The sequence below is a fragment of the Gadus chalcogrammus genome, chromosome 8 (assembly GCF_026213295.1).
Source record: "Gadus chalcogrammus isolate NIFS_2021 chromosome 8, NIFS_Gcha_1.0, whole genome shotgun sequence".
NCBI lineage: Eukaryota > Metazoa > Chordata > Actinopteri > Gadiformes > Gadidae > Gadus > Gadus chalcogrammus.
This window is the reverse complement of record NC_079419.1, coordinates 491689-514627: the sequence shown is the minus strand read 5'-3', so window position 1 is coordinate 514627 and position 22939 is coordinate 491689. Positions and strand designations below refer to the sequence as shown.

The 22939-nt window shown below is 45.8% G+C and overlaps 1 protein-coding gene across 2 annotated transcripts; it reads right to left on the bottom strand.

The window, feature by feature from the left end:
• Nucleotides 1–7308: 7308 nt before the first annotated feature.
• LOC130387642 (relaxin receptor 1-like) lies at nt 7309–18462 on the bottom strand. 2 transcript variants are annotated; one of them, XM_056596836.1, is made up of 3 exons: nt 18330–18462; nt 17533–17652; nt 7309–7855 (listed from the first exon to the last, which is right to left on the bottom strand). In XM_056596836.1, the coding sequence occupies exons 1-3, from the start codon at nt 18397–18399 to the stop codon at nt 7551–7553; spliced, it is 495 nt and encodes a 164-aa protein (XP_056452811.1). In that variant the 5' UTR covers nt 18400–18462; the 3' UTR covers nt 7309–7550. The 2 variants fall into 2 exon arrangements, with proteins under 2 accessions (XP_056452811.1, XP_056452812.1); XM_056596837.1 differs by having other exon boundaries at nt 17533–17649.
• Between the last annotated feature and the right edge of the window lie 4477 nt (nt 18463–22939).

Below are 22939 nucleotides of genomic sequence, written 5' to 3'. Positions count from 1 at the left end.
TAGCAACACATTTGACAAGGCTGATAAAGGGAGATTAAAAGGCCTTTTTAACCCTCTTAACGGACAGAGGGGCTGAGGACGACTCAGAAACCAAGGGCAACTGAGAACTCCCACATCACTGGGGAGATTAATGAACAGTATTCCTAAAGACTCTCTCCCACACACACACACACACACACACACACACACACACACACACACACACACACACACACACACACACACACACACACACACACACACACACACACACACACACACACACACACACACACACACACTCCCAGGTCCAGCGCAGTCAGCAGAGACACACACACACACACACTCCAGCCCGTCTCATCTCTACGGTCGTTATCTAGCCGTCAGAAGTCGTTAGGACGCGGCGCGGTGGGAGGGATCCGTTGCGATCGCTTAACGAACAAGACGAGCGATCCCCCTGGTGAACACGGCGGGCTAGGTAGCTGAGACGAGGATCTCTGCGTCGCCCGATGAGATCATGAGACATGCTCCGGGATCAGAAGAGATGAGATAAGATGACTTAGATGATGAGGGTTACCACGGCGATACTCTTAACAGCCCATGATGAGCTCATGGTGAGAGGAGATGAGATGGGATAAGATAACCGGAGAGAGCAGTGCACATCGTGATGCTCTTGGGATCCGAGAACTTCTCCACACGGGGTCGGATAAGATAAGATAAAGATAAGAAAGGACATCGATCCCCTGGGGGAAAACTCCCCTCACAGAGAAAGAGCAACAGCGCAGAACGGGAGCATTGTGTAAGCAACAGAGACGGCGTAATGAAGTGCTCAGAGCTGTAGGTAATGTAAGACCAGGGAGCGTTTAGCGGCGCGCGCTCACAGCTGCAGCCGCGGCCTGGCTGAGGAAGATGAACCATCAAAGCGTAAAAAGGTCAACCTTTTATTTTTTTCGCCGTTAAAGTGGTTCAGAAAGTAGCCCGGGGCGAGAATCATCATGGATGCCTCCCAGCATCACCGTCTGCAAACACCACAAATCTACATTCAGTCAAAGCTTGGGAAAGCTCTCGCTCTAATCATGGTACTTTAGGGAGTCATGGGCTGAATCCGAATACTCATACTTATAGTATGCATTTTGTAGTACGCCACAAATATAGCGCGTCCGAATGCTCAGTACGCATTGTGTAGTACGGAAATCGTTACAGAATGCGTGCTACCGCCACAGTATACAACGGTAGGTCACTACGCTATCCCACAATGCAACCGGAGTCTGGTAACGAACGAAGAAGAGATAGCTCATGGACATATGACCCGACACCACCAACAGCGGCTCAGAAAGACGTCGTAGAAAGCGGCGAAAAAAAGAGACATTAAAAATAGTAAAAAAGTAAAGTAAGTAATTAAGTAAAAAGAGAAATTTTTTAATTAATAGCAACGCTGACAAGACGGAAACAGGTAACTTATCAAGGTAATTTTGCCGGCATCTGAGGGGAGATACGTCATCTCCAAACATCCGGTGGAGTTTCGGCGGTGTTCGGAAGCGTTCGGAGGCGTTCTACGCATAGCTGTAGACCGTACTTCACTGTCAAGTATAGTACGGTCAAGTAGTAGACACTGAACAGAAATAGTATGTACTAAGTATTCGGATTCAGCCATGCTTTATGCAGTGGGTCAGGAGCTAGACTGGATCTGGATGGTAAGACCCTACATACACACACATATAGGACATACCTCATATATACTGTAAACTGTAAAGGCTACTGTGTGCCACCCTCGCATATACTCTGCAGACGTTAGGAAAACAAGGCTCCAATGGAAGTTGGAACATTATCTTCTTGTCCCTGGTCTGAGATCAGACGGAGCTACTGCGTCTCCCGCTGTCCCTCTCCTCTGACAGCAGACTGTCAGCAGCACAATGTCGTCGGCAAACTGAGTTAGAGACACGAGAGGTCACGGCTGCTTGGGAGACGACGCCACGTCAAATTACTGTGACAAGAACCTCGGAAAAAAACATTTTTTAAACCGAAGATTGGATTAGCATTAAAAGCGCCTGAGGTCAGAGCTCTTTATTCAGACCCTCTCCCCTCAGCCTGGGGGTGGCACGTAGTTTAAGATCCACGCCGGAGACCCGTTTGGACTCGCCGTTGATATTCCTGTTCTGGTGCCCCCGCGAGGATGACCGGAGAGGGGAGCGGGGAGAGAGGATCAATAGCATGAGTTCTAATGTCTTGCCGTTTAGAAGTAGCCATTTAATTATTTAATTATTTATTTATTTAATAAATTGAATACATTTCTCCAAAACAGTTTCCAAGATGTTCGGAACATCGCAATTTCTTAGCAGCTTGGATACAAAATAGAAAAGTCGACTTCCATTTCCAGTAACTGTACGTTTCCAATCTCCCAACGCTGGTAAAGTAATTTCAATACAACCACTATGGCCACCCTGAACGGTAGTTGTGTTAATATTCTGTGCAGGAACAGCTGTTACCGGCTTCATGATTCACGCGTCGTACCCATTCTTTCGGAAAATTAATAAGTGATAAAACAGCTCCCAAGGGTTTTGAAGGTGTAGTTGTGTTCAAAAGTAATCTGGGAAACCCAGACATTGTTTTTTATTTCATTAGGTAAATCTGGGGGGTAACTGCCTATGGTTCTCCTGGTGCCGTCGTGCCAATGAGCAAGGCACCTTTAACTGCCCCAGCCACTCGCTGCCCTGCATGGTGGTGGGAATAGAACCAGAGACGTGATACTGGCTGTCGCCCACTCAATGGAGAAAGAGTTTAGAGAAGCCTGTATGGATAGTATCTTTAATGCCATCTCTTTTTGTATGTCCATTTTCAGATTTTTCTTTTCCTCTAACCGAAATAATTGGATCATGCATTCAATCTTTACTAAGGCTCGGGAAATGCAGAACAGATCACACAAGTAAATACACCGCTGTGTTCCGGACGGTACATTAGCTTCGACACTGACATCTCGCCTACGGAACATGCCCTTGCCTTTGACCTCCACGCATTGTATATAAAACTCCAGGTTTATAGCGGCTGAATATATTCATGTACAGCTGCACTCAGTATGAGGAGTGAACAGTGCCCTTCAAACCGATATCGCACTAGTATTGTACTTCCAAACCGTAGAAACGTTTCCTCATCAAGGACTGCATTAAAGTTGAGGTAGAAACCTGAATATTAAAACTAACCACACAATACATCAAGGCATCTACACGTACACTACACGTGCGCCAGGGGACAGCAATGAAAACTGAAAATATATTGTCGTATTATATATATATGGGATTGTTATGCTTACAAAATAGAGGGGGCATTGATTAGTGTTTAACCCCAGACTGTATCAATGGTAAATAACTGGCTTCTGGATTCTGGATATAGAGGTCACTCTCTTTAGCTCTGTGTGTGCGCGAACGCGCGTCCGTACAGTATCATCGTTTTCGCACGCACGCACATGCGTGCGAAAACGATGATTTCCCACACTGTGAAAGAATATTAATGAAATGCATAAAATGTATGAATTTCTAACGACCATCTTCGAACCACGGCAGGAGCTGAGGATGGACCCTGCGTCCGCCTCCACCTGCTAAACGATTCAATCTACGTCCAGAGCTGCAGATCACCTTCAACGGTTTATCAGGTCACGTGTATTTTATTGAGTTACACTAGGAAATACTCAATAACACTCCTTTCCCAACTTTGTTAGGTGGTGGTACAATGGGCAGATAAGGGAGACTTATTGTTGTGATTTGACTGATTCCTGCAGAACTAAAGACTTAGGTACAACTTAATGCAATGATTACTCAAGATAACAGATGTTGTCATAATGGGGTTACACAAATAGATCCCAAACAATTCACAGTAAGCCGGCGTTGCTTGAGCTAGAAGATAATTGACAGGAATGGTAAATCTGGGTCATCACGGCCATCTGGAAAAAGCAGGTGCCTTCATTTCTCGGAGCCAATCCCCCTCCAGCCATATTCCAACAGGCAGCGATAACGTGCACCATAAGCCGAGCACATCATCTCTCCTCCGGCTGGGGGCCACAGAACACAGGTAGGGGCCAGCAGCAGCAAACAGCAGGCAGCTGTAATTGGCGATTCTGTTTCATGCGAAGCCCAATTCCCCCTCATGCTCCTCCTGTCACATTCCATTGTGATCTGCAACCAAAACCCGGGATTAAAAACTGTAATATAGCCCCCCATCCAGCTACCACCACCACCGACCGTAATACCGACCGTAGACTGCTGCAGAGGTCTGCAACAGTGAACGAGGCACTGTTACTCCCGGGCCCCACTGCCAACACCAACCCCCCCCCTCTCTCAATCCCCCCAGGAGAGCTCTCCCTGTAGCTAGACTCTCATTCAGCTGTCCTCCAGCCCTTTCCCTTCACTGCCACTCTTCCTCAACATGCTTTCTGCAGTCTGATGGGTGTGATCGTCAGATCAGCGGATCACGTTAGAGGAGAGCTATGTGTGTACCAGACTTCACCTTCGACTCCCCTCCTACTCTTTCCTCTTTGTGCCGCCCGTCTTTTTGTCTCGTCGTCTTCAGTCGAGGCGGTATTCATCCGAGTCCGACCAAAGCACATTGCGAACAGCATCAGCGGAAAGAAACATAATCAGTGTTGGAATGCACCCACGCACCGGCGCCCAGACAGAGAGCGCACAGCAGTACAGCGAGGGTGTGTGTGTGTGCGTGCGTGCGTGCGTGCGTGCGTGCGTGCGTGCGTGCGTGCGTGCGTGCGTGCGTGCGTGCGTGCGTGCGTGCGTGCGTGCGTGCGTGCGTGCGTGCGTGCGTGCGTGCGTGCGTGCGTGCGTGCGTGTGTGTGTTGGATGTCACTGTCAACTGCTTCAGGAACGTTGTTTGATGATCAAGTGATCAAGCAAACAGTCGATCGACAAAACTAAGAAGAAAAAGTTGAACGAACCCAAACACTTGATGTTGTAGACTCTTAGTTTTCTTCCTGGCTACCACTCACACAAAGGGAGAACATTTAAGAGACAGTGCTTTACGCTGTGGTGAACTTGACGGTGGCCATTTTATAGACCACAATATGACGGCAGCGCGTCTGGCTGTGCATTCAAAACCCCGACATAAAAACAAGTGGGTGGCTCCTTCCTTAGAGCCACCTTCACCGTGGTGCTGTATAGTACCATACACTCGTATTGCTGGCAGTATATAAACTACTTCAACAGAGGGAAGAGTTGCAGTAGGTTAGCTTTTTCTAAGTCAATAGTATGGTCCCTACGTCCCAAAGAAATGTCTAAACACACAAATACAAATCATAATTAGCTCTGATTATTTGTGAATATATATACAAATATTACATATAAGATAAGAAAATACAATTTACAGGGATAATCGTGACTTTGAATCCATGGTAAGATCCAAGGTAAACATTGACTCGTAAATGACGGATAATTAAGTAATGACACTTTAATACTTTTAATTGTTGGATTAGAATAATATCTAGGATTAAACCATCTTCTTCAAACCATCAATATTTTCTTTAGTATTCTGCAAGTTTGTTCTTCAATATCGGTTTCAGAATTGTACCCACTCCGAAGCGTGTTGACGATTCGAGGACATGACCACTATTCTGAATGGACCATTGGACGGCTGGGTGAATAAATGGTTTCAGACTTAGTAAAACGTGTCCTCATCCCATCCCAGCTCGTATGACCATGACCATGAAAGTGAAACGCTCGGTCCACACGTCAACGCTTCAATGTAAATCAACTGTCACCGGTGCACCCATCTCCACGTAACGCTTATTGTAAAACACTAACATTAACCAACAAGGCCAAGAAAAGGCGTCGGTTCCGTTTGGGTAAGGGGGGGACAACTCAGGTTAACCCCCAATCGGCCTGGCAGTTAAACACTTTAGCCAAAATGACCGTAACCCTAACCCCCAAAAATGCCGGGAGAGCAAGAGCCTTGCAATGAAACAGAGTCCAGACGCCACGCAAATACGCACATCCCACAACTCACCATGAACAACAATGTTGTCCACACTGCAAACCACACAACGCTGGCTAAATACGTTGCGCACCCTTTACCCTTACTGCCGCCCAATCAGAGCAACTCTTCAGGGATCGGTACAGCGGAATCCATCTCTTCAATCTGCGAGGCTAACAGGTGTGTTTCGGAGAACTCTTCTCAGTGGGGGAGAAACGTGGGGAGGGACAGGACGCCTTTTCTCTAGGAGTTGCTTATTTTCAAAACCTCACCCTCTTCTGCTTGTTTTGTGTTCTCCCTATTCCCGACACAGAGCTGGCTGTTCAAACCCGAAGCCCTGTGACTGTGTACTCAGTACAACGGGCCCGTTGGTGTAGTAGAGGCAGAAGTCGCTCAGGCGGAAAAGAGAACCTGCCAATAACCCTTAAGCAGATCGAATGTGGGTGGAACAACTTAAGTGATGTGGAACTAATGAAACCAAACTGTTTCCCTGGTTTCTGAACAGCCCCTTTGTCACACCCATCGCCACAAAACCTGAGCACTTGAAGAGACTAAACGGAGTTAATGACGGCGATTCAATTTAGTAGTTGGATGAGTTTCCATGTCTTCATTTTGAGTCTCCAAACAAGTGCATGGAGCGTGTTGATGAAACGAGGGCTTAAGAACATTTACAAACGGGCCATTCACATTAAAGCCCCAATTTGAAGCTTTTAACGGTGTCGACGTCCCTGTTCTCCTCCATAAGTTCACGGGGTCTGATGCAGTTTCTGCTACCATCTACAACTCTTTTTTTAATCCTCCACAGGCTGAAATAATCATCTTTAATACTGCCACTCAGAATAAGCATTTGAGAGAGTCCTCTACAAGTAAATCTTTCTAAAAAGAAAACACCAGATTTGTTTGACTGTGAATAATGTGATTAAGACCGCACTTTCACTGGCACATTGCTTCAAGTGCAGCTGTTTCTTTTCATAACCAAAAGCGAGATGTGGTTTTAAAGTAGTGGACAAGTCAACGAAAAGTAAAAGCCGTCACAAGCGATAAATCACATCAAATCCACATCAGAGAACACTATTGCGTTATTCTCTCATACGACAGCGGGGACATGCTAGCAGTGTGTTACTCTGAAGGTTAGAGGAGCACTTCGGGGCCAATAACAGACGTACCGTTGCGGACAACGTGTTGCTAGGGGCAAACAAACGCCTTCGGCGTAAACAACAAGCGAAGCGAGAGTGTGTCCAGGTCACTGCTGTCAGTAATCATTTTGACAGAAGAACAGATGCCTTTACTGATTAGTGTCGTAGTACAAGTAGGTATAAATATTGTTTCAGAATTAATACTCAAATCAGCCCTAGAGTCGATAACCGTTTTATTTTGGTTGCTTTGGCATAGTGAAAAATGTATATATGTCCCTATATCTGTAAAAGATAAATCAGGTATTCCTTCAAAATAAGCGTACATTAAGTAAACATAAATTATGTTTAATTAATCCAGTAATAAGCATTGTCAAAAGGATTGTCTAATTCAGGGTTAGGGTCAGGAACCCGAGGGCCCGGCCAACAGGTCCAGAAACCCTCCTCCAGTGGCGTGGGGGGGGGTCCTATTCAAACACGTGGCCACCAGGGCCGTCCAGCCCAACATCCTCTCTCCGATACCTTCCTCTCTCCGATACCTTCCTCGTGGCTTTGGGGAGGTCCACAGCCCGGAGCGGCGGGCCAGTCCAACTGCTGTTGGGTTAGGGGACCCGGTTTAGAAGGGGCCGACGGGAACTGTGAGAGGCATTTCAACGGGACCTTCCAGATCAGCCGACACGCCGGCAGATCCACCGTAGATTCAGGCGTCATAGTCGGGCCATAGCCGTCCACCTTCGGAGACACTTCATCAAGTTCCACCTCCCCGGCCTCAAGGCCTGAAGGAAATGACACACGGATGCACCCGACTTACACTGTACGTACTGATAACAGCCAGTACGTACAGTATCGACCAATACTGTACGTACTGATAACAGCCAGTACGTACAGTATCGACCAATACTGTACGTACTGATAACAGCCAGTACGTACAGTATCGACCAATACTGTACGTACTGATAACAGCCAGTACGTACAGTATCGACCAATGGGGCCGCGCTGCTTCAAGGAGGCGCTGCCCCCATTTGTCCGCAGTTTATGCGTTAATCAAGTAGTTCCTGTTTGCGCTGTTTACATGGTTTGTTACATGGTTGTGCTGCCAGGACCACGGTTCATCAGACAGTTGTGAAGGAGTGTGGTTGTGGTGTTGATGAACAGAAACATCTGTGTGGTTCCCACTTCATCTAGAAGTGGATCCAGCAGAGGAACCACAGGAAAGCCAATCTCCCTCACTAGCATAATCTAGCATTATAATAAGGTCTAGGTCAACAGTCAACAGGAACGCCATGAGTAAACATGAACATGATGCATTCATAAGCATTAATTAACAGTACATTTGCAGTTAATTAACACTTAACTTATGGTCAATTCAGGCAATTCATTATTGTAAAGTGTTGTGAAGATCCATGCCTACATGATTCATTCATCACTCCCTAATATATTTACATAATATATATGATAGCTAATAAATGAAACTTACTTTCCAGAAGATACAATTAATCAGCAGAATCTGCCCCCCCCCCCCCCCCAACCCATATGCCAGTTATTTAACATCATATATTAACAGTAATGACATATTAAAACTGTAGGACCTTAAGCCTTATTTCCTGGTTCATCATCAGAATTCAGAACACACGCGGACACTAACCACACTAAAAAGACCCTCTTCTGTGGGTTCCATTAATAAACGTTTTATATGCTTTTTAGGTTGCACTATAAAAGGGAACACTTTTGGACTGTAGAAAATCACTCTACGTCAAACTCAGATACTTTGTCGAAAGTATATGATGTGTTTTTATTGTTAAGCCCAGCTGAACTAAAAACTACTTCAGTGGTAAACTAGACAAGGTGATTATTTATAGAATCCATACCAGGCCAACTGCTGTACTGGATTTTTGGGGAAAATTTGACCTTGTTTTGTTTTTGGCTATTTTGGAACATTTTCAAAATCGCTGAACTTTCGTGAAGCAACCAACCTTTCATGAGACAAGATTGACATTTCATTCAGACGTCACCTCTCCAAGACCGACGAGAGGGAACGCCGATATATACCACTGGAGCAGCCACAACGTCCCCTTGATGACTAGCTTGAGGGGAGGGGAATGTGGGCAGGGGGAGGTGATTGACAGGGATGACAGCCAGTGGGCATGGGTCCTGCCTCACCGAGGAATGAGACCGCGTAGACCGTGGCAGCTGACAGATGGCGGTAACCAACGGTAACCACGCAGCCTGTGTTCCCGTGTAACGACTGTCAGAAGGAAGCGCCAGGGCGGGAACCAAGCCAAAGGAGAGAAGGAGTAACTCATTGAATATTTATTAACCCAAGAAAACTGTCAAAACAGCCTCCCAAAGCACCCACGCTCCTGTCTCTGAATAGGACGCAGGTGGGCCAAGCTTGGACAAAAAGCACATAACAGAAATTTGCCTGAGCCCACAAAAGAATGAAAAAAACGGAATAAAGAAATGTCACTGGACCAAAGCAAAGACTCTTTCAAACCAAACCATCCACGGAGCGTTGGGCTCATAAGGAGGGCTCAACAGAACCAGGGCCAGGACAGCCACGTGCTACCCCTCGCCCAGGAGCACAACGCACCCACGGGTAGAAGAGGATCGTGTGTGTTGGTGTGCGTGTGGTTGCGTGCATGCGTGCGTGTGTGTAAACAGACATCCACCCCCTCAGAGGCGTCCTCTACCTCCGCCCCCGCTGACGGAGCCGTCCGCGTGGGCGTGTGGGGACACACAGACGCCTCGCTCCCCCTCACACTTAGAGCGCATGTTGTAGAGCGATGTGCGGATGAACCTCGGCCTCGACACCACCACCGCCGCCGGGAGCCGTGCTGCTGGGGGGCGCGGCGGCGAGGTCAGGGCAGGGCGGATGTGGACCGCCCCCCCCCCCGTCCCCCGTCCGCTCTCTGGGAGGAGGCTGGGGAGTGCCCCCCTGTTTCCACGGGGGTTGCCTTCCTCCGGGATGTTGTTGTTCCGGTGCCCCCTCCGCCCCACTAAACATGCAGGACAGCCCTCCTGCCCCGTCCTTGATTAGGGCGTCGACCGCATGGAGTCGGTGGCAGAGAATGAACCCCCCCGAGGGGATCATTGAAGTGTACGCCTTGATGACTTGTCGAGTACTGCTCTAGTGGAATTCAAATGGGAGTTGAAAGCGAGATTGAACTGAGGCCGTCATCACGGATAGGATGGAGAGAAGCAGAGCAGAAGCTATCAAAATGTATTTGCAGGTAAATATGAGGTTCATTTATAGAAAAAGTCCCCATTCGAAAGACATGACCTATCCAGTTAAGACCCAGTTAATCTTTTGTTTTGTTTTTTACAGTTGAAATAATTAATGAAGATTAATAACTTTAAAAACCCTGTTGTGATTGAGGTTTAGGCCTCAGTACTGGTTTCTTTCCGGTGATTCAGCGACCATTCGTATAGGATGATTCATGATCCGTCTTAAGACGTTCATCATGGCTGCTTACAGACATCTCAATTTTGTGCACTGCAATTTTGATTGGAACCAAAAAACTCCTTACATAGCAAGATGGAGAATTAAGAGATTAAGTGGCCAAGAGGAATCGGTCAATAGTTTCCAAACTTAAAGTGTTCTTGAAGTGAGTGACATGAACTCTCTCTCTCAGCCTTCAGCGATTTACCAGAATCCCACAGTGATGTCAGATAAGACTCCGGATTAGTTTGGTAAGGCTGGTATTTCTGAATTATCACTTCAGGAAAGCTGCTGGTTCAAAAACACATGCACAGGGCTGTACAGACACCAGGGCTGGGAATGAACACAGAGGGCAAACCCAGACAGAACCCAATATCACTCTCCTGACTCACTTTTCCCAATACACTGTTTTCTGACCTTCCTCTGAGCAAAAATCAACTTATTCTCGAGTCATCCTCAGTCTTTAAGACTAACCATCTTAAATCCCAACGAATGGTAATAACAATGTGCGCATGCATTTCCTCAAACCTTCTGAACATGGCAGTGCAAATTTCGCCCTTGACCAATTTGGCGACAAAGGAACGAATATTCCCCATACAGGAAATCATCCCAGATTGCAACACATTTGTTTCTTGAATCACAGCCTTTTGTAAAAGGCTGTAAAAGGTACGCAAAGTAGATAAAAAACGGAGAACCGAATGCATTGTTCTTTGCCACAGCGAGTTTATCGCAGTCTTCAACAGGAATTATATCACCACCGATTCATACATCAAATTATGATTAATAACAGGAAAAACACTGATATGCATTCACTTCATCTAGTGGTTTTGTGGAGCAGTGTCTCCCTAGTGCACCTCTGTTATAATAGATCATCACCTCAAAAGGATTGATATTTTATTAAAGATGCTACGAGAAAATCATTCCCTCGTTTAATGATTTTGAACTGCGTCCAGTGTATCTCAGTACAACTCTATCATTCCACAATTACGTCATAGACGTGTGCCGGATTGTCAATCCATTAGTCCCGACCAACCACGTTTAGGCACAACAAATCTATAGTTATTCCCATTGGGCCGACCATGCAAGGAAATAAGGAATCTATAATGGAATAGAAATTGACATCTGCTGTATGAGATAGTATATAGGGCAGAACAGTATGACGCTGGTTAGGCTCCTGGCTAAATTGTTATGGTTCAGAGACCGAAGTCGGCATCAATGTCTTTGATGAACCAGGAACCTGGCAGAGATCGCTCAGGGAACTGGGGTGAAGCAAACACATGTCAGCCTCTATATGTTCCTATCAATCTGTGGTATATTGGCCCCAAGTGCCGGCCAGTTCACCTATTGCTCCTTCCACTCTACTTCCTCCACACTGTTCCACCTGAGACAAGCTCTGGTGGACGCTCAGAGGTCCTTATGTGAGAGAGATCAGGACCCAACCTAGCACTATGAACGGACGCCCTCACGGCTGGAATTCAGGACGGAAAGTTCCTCTACGCTTACCCTCTGTTCTGACAGGAACAAGGATTAGACGACGGTTTCATACCTCGCTCCCCGTCTCTCTCTCTCTCTCTCTCTCTCTCTCTCTCTCTCTCTCTCTCTCTCTCTCTCTCTCTCTCTCTCTCTCTCTCTCTCTCTCTCTCTCTCTCTCTCTCTCTCTCTCTCTCTCTCTCTCTCTCTCTCTCTCTCTCTCCTGGTTTCTCCTCAATCATTTCTCCCTCTCTTCCTCTCACTCCTCCTGTCTGTCACTCTCTCCGTCTGTCTCCTTCTCTCTCTCTGTGGGCGGAACGTGGGACGGACAGAACACAGGGGAGACATCTCAACTGCCCGCGATACAGAGTCCTATTTTAAAGCTACAGCTAAGAATGGCAGATGAAAGGGTCTGAATGGAGACGTTATGCTCTGATGGCACAACTGCACATCACAACGAACAAAGAGGAGAAGATTGAATGAGGAGAAGACAGAGAGAAAGTCGACCATAAGAGCCGTAAAAGGAGAGAGAGAACAGGGAGGACTCCCGGTGCAGACGGGAAGGAGGTGTGACACGAAGACACGAGCCCCGTCTGGGTGTAATTACTAGCTGAGCCCTGCGAGCTCTGAAACAACGTGTCAGAAGGCAGGCAGGCTAACTTCTCCTTCTGTGAATAATATCAGCCAGGCCTTTGTCAAAATGACAATGCAAAAGGGTTAGCCACAGATGAGAAGAACACAGAGAGAATCCCATTAAAGGACGCCCTATTAGGACAGCCCTATTGCGCGAAGTGCCACGGCGTGCAGGCTCCAGGAGGAACCTTTATTCTCTCCCATCTGAATGACCATTTCTCAAGGTCTCTGCTGACTGAGAGAGGGCAGATTACAGGGAGTCCTGAAGAGAATGACTAGGACCAACTCATTCTCAAACATAGAATTGAGTATATTTAAAAAAGCACCCACCGACTGGCACACATTTAAATCAGGATATATTAGGCTTCCATCTTAGAGGTTGTGGGTTTCAAATTCCAATCTTCATGGTCTATTCAATTGGTTTTCTTGAATATAAATATATACAATCTACTCTATATACATTAAATTTCAAATTTGATTTTCTAAAAGATAAGCTGTTTGAGTGGCACTTTCATAAGCATGGTACAATGACGAGGTCATCCATTCTCAGCAGGACTGCCCCAGTGGGAAGCATTTCCACGGGGTGAACTTGGGAGTCAGAGCAGCGGTCTATAACATGCTTTAGTTCATACATCCCTATTGTGTTGGATACAAGGCTGCCTGTCAAAGGAGCTCTGACGATATGTTTCTGTTGTATTGTTCTGTGTACTACATGGGGTTCGACGTTGACATTCTTTCACTGTGGACAATGAAAGTGTTGGGCACATTTTTGTGCATGAAAACACAATTTCTGGCATGTATGAGTTTGGGATTCAAATGGAAAATGCGTTGAATAGACCTTGTGATTATTGGGTTAGGACGACACATTATATTAAACTAGTGTTAAAAAATGCTGAATCACATTTTGGACATTCTACTTATTCAGGGACGCTCTCCACTAAACTGCCATGAGTTGAGGGAGGGGCAGAAGAGGGCAAGATACGCTAATCAATATACCAAAACGTCCACGTTGTAGCGAGTACAGCCCTCACCATCACATTTCAAAAGGTTCAACGCTGTTCCTTCTACATTTACAATTTCTCCTTTGACACTTTTGACGGATTGTGTATTGAATACAAACTGGGGATCAGGAAGGTTGGGCACTGTTCACACAGGCCCCGGGCTGTGGGGCCCTAGGCTCCTCATTCAGTTAAACACACAAATGTGATTTCATGAAAGCACACCCATCCCGTTCTGCGAGTAATTGACCTGCTCAAGACATCGAGGTGACAGCAACACGCGAGAAATAATGAACATGAGTAACCAAATGGATTTCAAACACACAGAAAGCTATCGAATTTAATTTCAAACCGTTATTCATATGAAAGCCCTCCACAATGTGCCGGGTTCTCAACCTGATAATTGTGTCCTCATGTCCCATGCTGACGGCACCTACCTCCTGTGGTTATTTTCTATTTAGTTTCCTTCCGTTTTAAAACTATTTTAAACCCAGTGGAGCATATGGCGCGGGCACTGCGGCCGGGCGGCTCCGCCCCTGGGACCGTACGAGACGATCTGACACGGCAGAACCAGAAGGCCGGTTAAACATCACCAGGAATACACCTGGGACCGTACGAGACGATCTGACACGGCAGAACCAGAAGGCCGGTAAAACATCACCAGGAATACACCAGGGAGGCCCACTGTGTGTACACTAGAGAACGAAGAAATGCACTACATCTCTTTAAACAAGCAAGCATTAAGAAATACACTCAATAGTAAGAAGGAACACAGACGCACACAGAATATAACTAAAAGAATGAAGAAATACATACGATTTACAATATGTCCAGAATGAAGCAATACTCTTTTGGCTGGGGGTCAAACACTCTAACCAGCGGACAATACAGTATTAACACTGTAGAACGAAGGGATAATTAAACCCTACAGAACAAAGCTCAATCAAAAGGCTGAGGAGAGCACTTGTCACATGGTTAAGACATTAATCAGGAATGAAAGGTGTGTGGATCTCAAATTGAAGCACTCTTGGGTCTTAACAGCGATTGTAAAACCTACAGGGACGTCGAACGACGGAAAAACAAATGTTAAATTCATGAATAATAAAAAATCTCATTCTGCCATCCTATATTGTCCATGTGGAGGAACGGAGCTCCAGGAGGGGCACCAGACGGTGGAGGGGGAGGAGGGGGATGGATAGGTTCCACTGAAGCAGGAGGACTGACCCATAGATAAACGTCACCTCCGTTATCTGATTTGGCAAAACGCACAGCGCAGTTCCTTTGTCTACCGACTCCCACCGCTGTCATCCCCGGAATGAGAGGAAACGAAGCTGGCGACAAGGAATATTAAATGTTCCCATTTCAAAAGGAATATAGAACAGTTGAAATCAAACAATAATGTGCGTAAAAAACCATAGCCCAAATGACCCTGCTGTGTAGACTACACTCGGACCACAACATCTGTGACCTTGTCCATGGGTGTCTACTCACGTATCTATTCCCCGTCCCGCCCACGCCCGGACTTCACCCGCCTATGGGTGTAGGTTAGTTAACACAACCCCCCACACGAGGGTGTGAATGTAGGAGAATCATGGAGTAGGTGAGCATGAATACATAATGCGTAGTATCTGTCGTCATTTAGAAAGAGCCTTTCATCCAGTGAAATGACTGTAGTAGAAACATGGCTTTAATGAGCATGGGTAGGTACGAGGCTTCCTGCTCAGAGATGCCCACAGGGCTAGACTGTGCAGTGCACGTGAGTGCACGTGAGTGATCGGTAAGGAAACACATGAAATACAAGAGAGATGCTGTTATCAGGAGGGGGGGGGTCGTTGGGGGAGGTTGAAGAGCGAAGAGGGGGATGCTCGGCCAGGTGCATTATGGGTATTATGTTATGAGCGCCGTTGGATATTTCAGTTGGGTCCATGGCGTTGTACCCAGGTGGTCGTCTGCTCAATAAGGCGCGGGGGGGGGGGGGGGTAACGGAGAGATCATAGAGAGGTTTCCCTATGCGAACCAAAAGAAACAGTCTCATATCCCTTGAGCGACTCCCTCATTTGTGTCTTGTTTTTCCAGAATTTGCCGAAACAAACCAAAACAAACAAGACAAAGCCTTTTATGAGAAGGAAAGGCTTGCCACAGGACATTCGACATCGTATAAATGAAATACGTCTCAATTTCAACCCACAGGGCAACCTAATTACAGAGAGGAAAACAGGGAGAGATGTGCTGTTTAGTGGCCAACAGGCACCGTGGCTCTGCGTTGGTGATGCTGTTCAGTGACCAACAGGCACCGTCGCTCTGCGTTGGTGATGCTGTTCAGTGGCCAACAGGCCCCGTCGCTCTGCGTTGGTGATGCTGTTCAGTGGCCAACAGGCACCGTGGCTCTGCGTTGGTGATGCTGTTCAGTGGCCAACAGGCACCGTGGCTCTGCGTTGGTGATGCTGTTCAGTGGCCAACAGGCACCGTCGCTCTGCGTTGGTGATGCTGTTCAGTGGCCAACAGGCACCGTCGCTCTGCGTTTGTGAGCTTTACTTCCTGGACAGGTTCTGAAGCGGCCCGGCTCTCCTCATTACTTGCCGCTCCCCTTGTACAGCATGTCTACCGAGTCACGCTCCAACGCTACACACAGACTCACCTCCGCGACATCTGCCCCAACCCCACCGCCCTCAGATGGTTTCTGTACCAAGGTACCAATGTGTACCGACACACTGCTCTGAAAGAAACACACAAATCCATCCGATGCGAGTACACAGCCTACATAATGACTTCTGGGTCCACCTAGGTATTATTCGGCTATCGGCTGCTTAAGGTTCGAAGCCACATGACGACCAGTTAGCAAAAGACGGAGGAGAAACAGAAACAAGTTATTTTCCGGAAAATTGAGTTCACTCCAGTCTTTTACTCCCTCGATCACTCACGTCTTGTCTTATAAAATGTGATATTATTCATAAGGAATCATGATCAAGTACGAAAACATCACATGCAAGCCCTCTTCTTTCCTACAGAGAAAAGATCAACTGGGATACAACAGAGCATCAAAGCATCTGTGTGTGTGTGTGTGTGTGTGTGTGTGTGTGTGTGTGTGTGTGTGTGTGTGTGTGTGTGTGTGTGTGTGTGTGTGTGTGTGTGTGTGTGTGTGTGTGTGTGTGTGTGTGTGTGCTGTGCTTGCATGAGGGTTTGAAGGCGTGTGCGCGTTGTGTGTGCGCACTATGATTTGGTTGTGAGTGTTTCGGGGGTGTAAGCAGGGGGAAGGGGTGGTACTAGGTAGGCATATGTGATAGGAGGTGCTGAAATTCCTCCCGAGCCACAATTAACCCAGACACAAAAGCCAAGCAGCGTGGAAAACACAGTTCTGGCACCACTTCATTGAATTCACAGTGAGCATCGTTCCCGCAAATAGGTCATGAGTTTGCAGTCATTAAGCACAGACCAACAACACCTGCAATGTTCTTCCACAGAACAACAGTAATCACAATATCACAAATCGAATTATAGTATTACCAGTTGCATTACTCATGAAGGTTTAACTTATCCTATTAATATGGAACCCCCCTCGGATAGGGAGATGGTGCGTAGGCGAATCTGCTCAGTTCATCAACAGAAAGAAAAAAAAAGAAACAGCCTTATGTTATGTAAATAATGTAGTGCGACATGCACAGAAACGAAGCGCCTGGAGGCAGAGATTAAAGCCATATTCAGCAACGGAAATGCTACGGTGGTTTGTTGAATGCACTATATTAAAACATAAGCATATGTGGTGGTGATGCCATCTCCAACTAATTGGTTTATCTCTAAGAAAGTATGAGCTCTATTCAAGAATGGCGTTTTATATCTGCGGCGTGGTGATGGCTAGATGTTAACGCCATACGCAACAAGACGTCCATTTTTAAATCACTTTTTCCCCACTTACGACAATTCTCTTCGTCACTGTTGTCCGAACAGTCGTCGTCATCGTCACACTTCCAAATGGCGGGAATACACCTTTGGTTGCTGCACTGGAACTGTCCATCCTCACAGTCATCCGCTGCTGCTGAGAAAGAAAAAAAAATAGAAAACAAGTCCAGATGGCATTATTAATTGCATAATGCATAATTACTAGCCCGAGTTGTTCCCTGCAACGGTCATTTGCAAATGAATGCCTAATTAATATTCAGTATTCTTCTGTTCAATTGAGCGAGACACTGGAGCGTCAATGGCTGTTTGTAGTCCCTCATGCTCTACTTTATACTACAAATTGAAAGGAGTCTGCTGGGAGTTTTAAACCTTAAAAAAAAAAAAGAAGAAGAGAGAGATGGATGTAAGACACGTGTTTTTTAGTACGTGTTTTAGCCATCCCACCCCCAGCGTGGCCACTTATTTGAAAGCCACTATACGCTCGTTACTGTGTGGATGCACATTGATACACATGACAGGAGCGCAGACATTTTGCCAGCCGGGACCATGAGCCGATTCAGAAGACAACCGCACACACACTGCTCGGTTAAACACGCCGTCCTGCATTACGAGTGTGTGTGGATAAGGTAGTAGTGTTGTGCGTCTCGAGTCTTGAGGTAGGCCTATCAGACAATTTAATGAACCCGGGAGCGCTTTCAACGCCGTTCATCCCAAACCCTCCAGTCACCAGAGAATCTAGCGAATTAAGCAGAATTTTGCATTTTAAATTGGATCAGAGTATATACTATTTATCGACCGTAAGACAGCACTAACCTTCGGATGAATGAAGCTTCAGGGCCAACAAATGAAAAAGTAGTAAAATCCTTATATTATCCGTCCACATTTCTGGAGGTGGTTGATGCTGCTCATTCACATCCACAAACAAAGCCCGTCCTAGACCCCCTTCCTCTAGCGATGCGACGGGGGTACTTCAACGCGCTACACCAGACAGCCCTCCTGCCTCATTGGCTGCTCGGATCGATGACGACGCGTGGAGGGCGGGGTTTCGCTCCCATAAGCGAATTAATAAACAGCCATTCCTGGTTGTATGATTTTTTTATTTTCTGTGTGGCTGCTCTACTGCACAACATTATCGATTTTACAGGCTTTCAAGACAGAAGAGTGGCTTCCACTACACGAAAAATAAAAAAAATATGGATTCAATGAAAAAATAAATGGTTCAATTGAAAAAATAAGGAAAGAAAAGGAAGGGAGAATCGAAGACCGAGATAAGAAATAAAGCAAGAAAAAATATGAAATGATATTCAGTGCTCCAGATTTCTCTGTGTCAGCTTGTAAAAGTCAGTTCTATCATCTTTTCGTTCTTAAGGATATCTGTGGTGGTGAGTGAACACCTTGGTGTGGTCGGGGCGGAACGAAGGATGGGGGGGGGGGGGGGCGGTTAGCCGCACCTCCTGGGGTCCGAGCAATTGGAAGTAGCATGCCTAACAATTTGATATTCCTAGGAAATTCACCTCAAGGGCCATCTTACTTCAGATGAGGGTAAGGACTTTGAATGCTAGAGAGGCAGAAATAGGAGAGAAGATATGCCAAACGTATCTGAATATACATTTCAGACACCACATTTGTCATCCTTTGTTTAATAAGTAGCCTACTTAATATGACTTAGATTTTACTCGTAAGGATCAAATAAATGCATACAAATTAATTACATTCAACATTTCGACAGGACCATGAGATGAAACTCAAATGTTATCTGTCTAAACAAATCCACTGAGGATCCGTTCCTACGTGACAGTAGGCTAAAAAGACAAGTGAAAGATTATGGATGCCCTCTAGGTTTGGAGCAGAGAGCTGTCTAATCTAGGCCACCGCCATCGCTGACAGCATAAGTGTTTTTAGTGGAGATAAACCCAAGAAAATATATAATCCCTCTAACATATAGTTTCATGCGCGCGCGCACACACACACACACACACACACACACGCCCGCACTCTCACACAAACACACACGCCCGCACTCTCACACAAACACACACGCCCGCACACACACACACACACACACACACACACACACACACACACACACACACACACACACACACACACACACACACACACACACACACACACACACACACTCAAACTCACACACCACAATTTGTCAGTATACATGAATAAATAAAACTGACAAGTAGAGGTCTCAAGTTTATCGGAGATGGTTTCTAGAAGGGGTGCGTCATCGTTAAGTCTGATGTTCGTTTGCATGCTTGCTTTGTTTTGGATACAATATTCAGTTCAGCTTCACCGCCGTCCTTGCCACCAGGGGGCGGTTGATAGCTGCCATTTCTCCGTCCGTGGGCTATGGAAAGCCAAGAAGGCCACAATCCTGCCCTAGAATGGCGCGGTAAAAGTGCAAAACCGCACGGAAACCGTACGGATTCCGTGCGGTTTGGCAAGAATTCTGTACGGATTCCGTACGGATACCGTACGGATTCCGTAAGGTTTTGAATGACCAATAGCATTCACTCCGGCTATTAGTTATTCACTCCGGCTATTAGGTATGCAGAACGAGCCCCTCCCTCTTCTTTGCTTGACCACTAAGTTTGAAGGCTGTCTAACCAATCAGTGAAGAGAAATACCAGACTAGAGCTGCAGTGCCTCCATGTTTCGCCGTAACATAAAGCTGTGTTGTCTTTACAAGTTTCACTACAATGTAATGACCACCACTAGCTAGTGGAAAATATATTTGTGTCTAGTACAGTGATATATTTGTATATGTTAGGCTATATATTGAGATGGCAGTGTGCGAAATACCCGTCAATATTCGGGGATGCCCTCATCCCCAGATTGTTCTCGATATGCAGTAGCCAGCTAGGCCATAACATTACAATATTTCATGGATGCAAGCAAGCCAAGACAATCAATCTATATCTATAGCCTACATGAAAACACACACACACACACACGCGCACATACACGCACACACTTTAAACACACTGGTAAAGCAATAGGAGCCTGCATTGGCAAAAGTTGTTGGGATGCACGTTATTTTATAACAGGGAGGAGCAAAGTTGTAGCCTGGTTCTACCAGACTCTCGAACTTCACTTCATTTCATTTCATTTGTACAGAGAGTCTGGACCTAATCAATTGACAAACGTTAACTCACTTGAAGGCGGGTGTCTGTTGATGTTTAAAATGATTGGATCTGCCCAGTGCCACTCTGGATCTGCCATAACCAATCGCTAACGTTTGGTTGTGACGTATGTCATGCGCCGGGAATCACGCGCAGGTTGTACACAAACCAAACACCTTGCGCGTCTGCACGAAAATGTCCGTCAACGACAGCTGCAGGTTTTGTTCGTCGAATTTAATTTATCAGGGAAAAATTGCACATTGTAAATCAATATTTTATGGTAAGGCCAGAGATGATGTTTGCAGTCAACTTTCGAAGCTGGGTCTAATTCGAAGCTGGGTCTAATTGAAATTACAATTTAAGCCACCAAAGTGGTCCAAGCACAATGAAAACAGTTCATACTTCAAGTCACAATGGGCGCAGCCATCTTGAATTCTGTCTCGGAATATCGCTCGGTCACCACTGAGTTCAACCGAGATGGCGAGATCGCCGTCCGAGGAAAAGGGGCGTGTTTGTGCTTGTCGCTAGGCAACGTCCTCGGACCTCCGAGACGGATGGATATTAAAACGCACCACTAGTGCTGAAGGGAAATTCAAATGGAGCGGAAGTACTTAGGCGGGCGGAGCCAGGCTAGCAAAGTTGTGCATTACAATGCAAACACGACAATAATTGGCACCGTTCTTCTCAGAAGAACATGAACTGAATAAATGCCAGGTATATAGCATATCGGAGACGGGCACACAATCAGTGCATTTGCAAATGAGAGCCTGCAGTATGACCGATCTTGTGACATTATTTAACCATCCATCTACCGGAAGGGGCGTGACTTCGCCACTCTATCTGACTGCTGCAGGTAGGTTGAGCATAAAAAGTGTCCGCATGAAACATTTATTAAAGTAATTTTATCATTGTCACTTATCTCTAGACGGTTGTTTAATACACTCTTCTGATATTTGGCATTGTATTGTTTCTTTTATTTGAGTTTTGATTTTCGTTTCCATTTGTAATATTGTATTTATTTTGTCTAGGTGGACCAGGAAATACTTTAAACCTGTCCTTTATGTTTGCTGACACATTGTGCAGGTAACCGATAGGTTGTTTTAGTTATATGTATGTTTATAATCCCACTTGTGGCGTTGCTAGCATTCACAACCTAGAATGTCTAGCCGGTCCCGCCATTTTTGTGTTGTACATGCAATACCGACGGTCGCCACATGAGGGGAGGGATCACCTGTTTATGCGCGCTGTTTAGCGCGACTCCGTTTTAAATATATATTGTTTGTTTGTGTTATATAACACATTATAGAGCAGAAAAGACGGTATCTGCTGCAGGCTGACCAGGAAATGCTTTAAACCTGTCCTTTATGTTTCCTGACCCATTGTGCAGGCAATAAAACCGCTGCACCCAATGCTGAGCGTCCGAGTCAATGCTTGAAGGAAACAAAACACAACGCAGGTTACAAGTGCATTCATGTTATTCTCTCATCAGATTACGACATTTACATTGACTGCTGCATCAGAGGTCAATTGAAATATCTGTATGCATGATTGCAACGCGTAGGGTGAGACGCCGAGTGATGGGCTGGCTAACAGTCAGAACGAGACCGGTAGGTGTAGCCTGCAACAATGATCATGAAATAATTGTGTCTGATGTGAATAATATTGCACTGTTAATTAAGCAAAGAAAGGTAAACAAACCACTAAAATCCAGTGAGCCCCAACATTAACAGGGCACATCCACATATCTTCCACTGGAAACTTCATCTGAGGAATGGGTTTAATACCAAGTTATTGACTGTTAGTTATTGTTATTGATAATCAATAATGCTAGATTGTTACAGATTGGGTCGCAGCACCCGACAATGAATGTGAAAAATTAACTACCTTTTTGAGGAGCTTGAATTGTCCACCAAACAATGATGTGGCAACAACAGCACTGAGCTGGTGAATGGGCTTCTGTTTCAAACAATAGACATTTATAATGCTGATTTATAGTTAAATAAACATCTAAAGTTAGATACATATAATTTCCACTTGCCTGATGATCTCCAATAAGGACGTGCATGTAACCATCATTAACCTGCATTGAAAAAATAAATTAACAATAGTAATAGAAACAATAATAAATACATAAACAATTTTAAATGTTAACTTTTAATACATCTTCGAGAGCGCAGTTCAGTCTCTTACGTCATCAGCCAGCCAGTTAGACTCATGCAGTGTCCGGAAAGATGCATCAAATATTTGATATGGCCCAGCCACTGCTTCCACTTGGCCATGATCTTC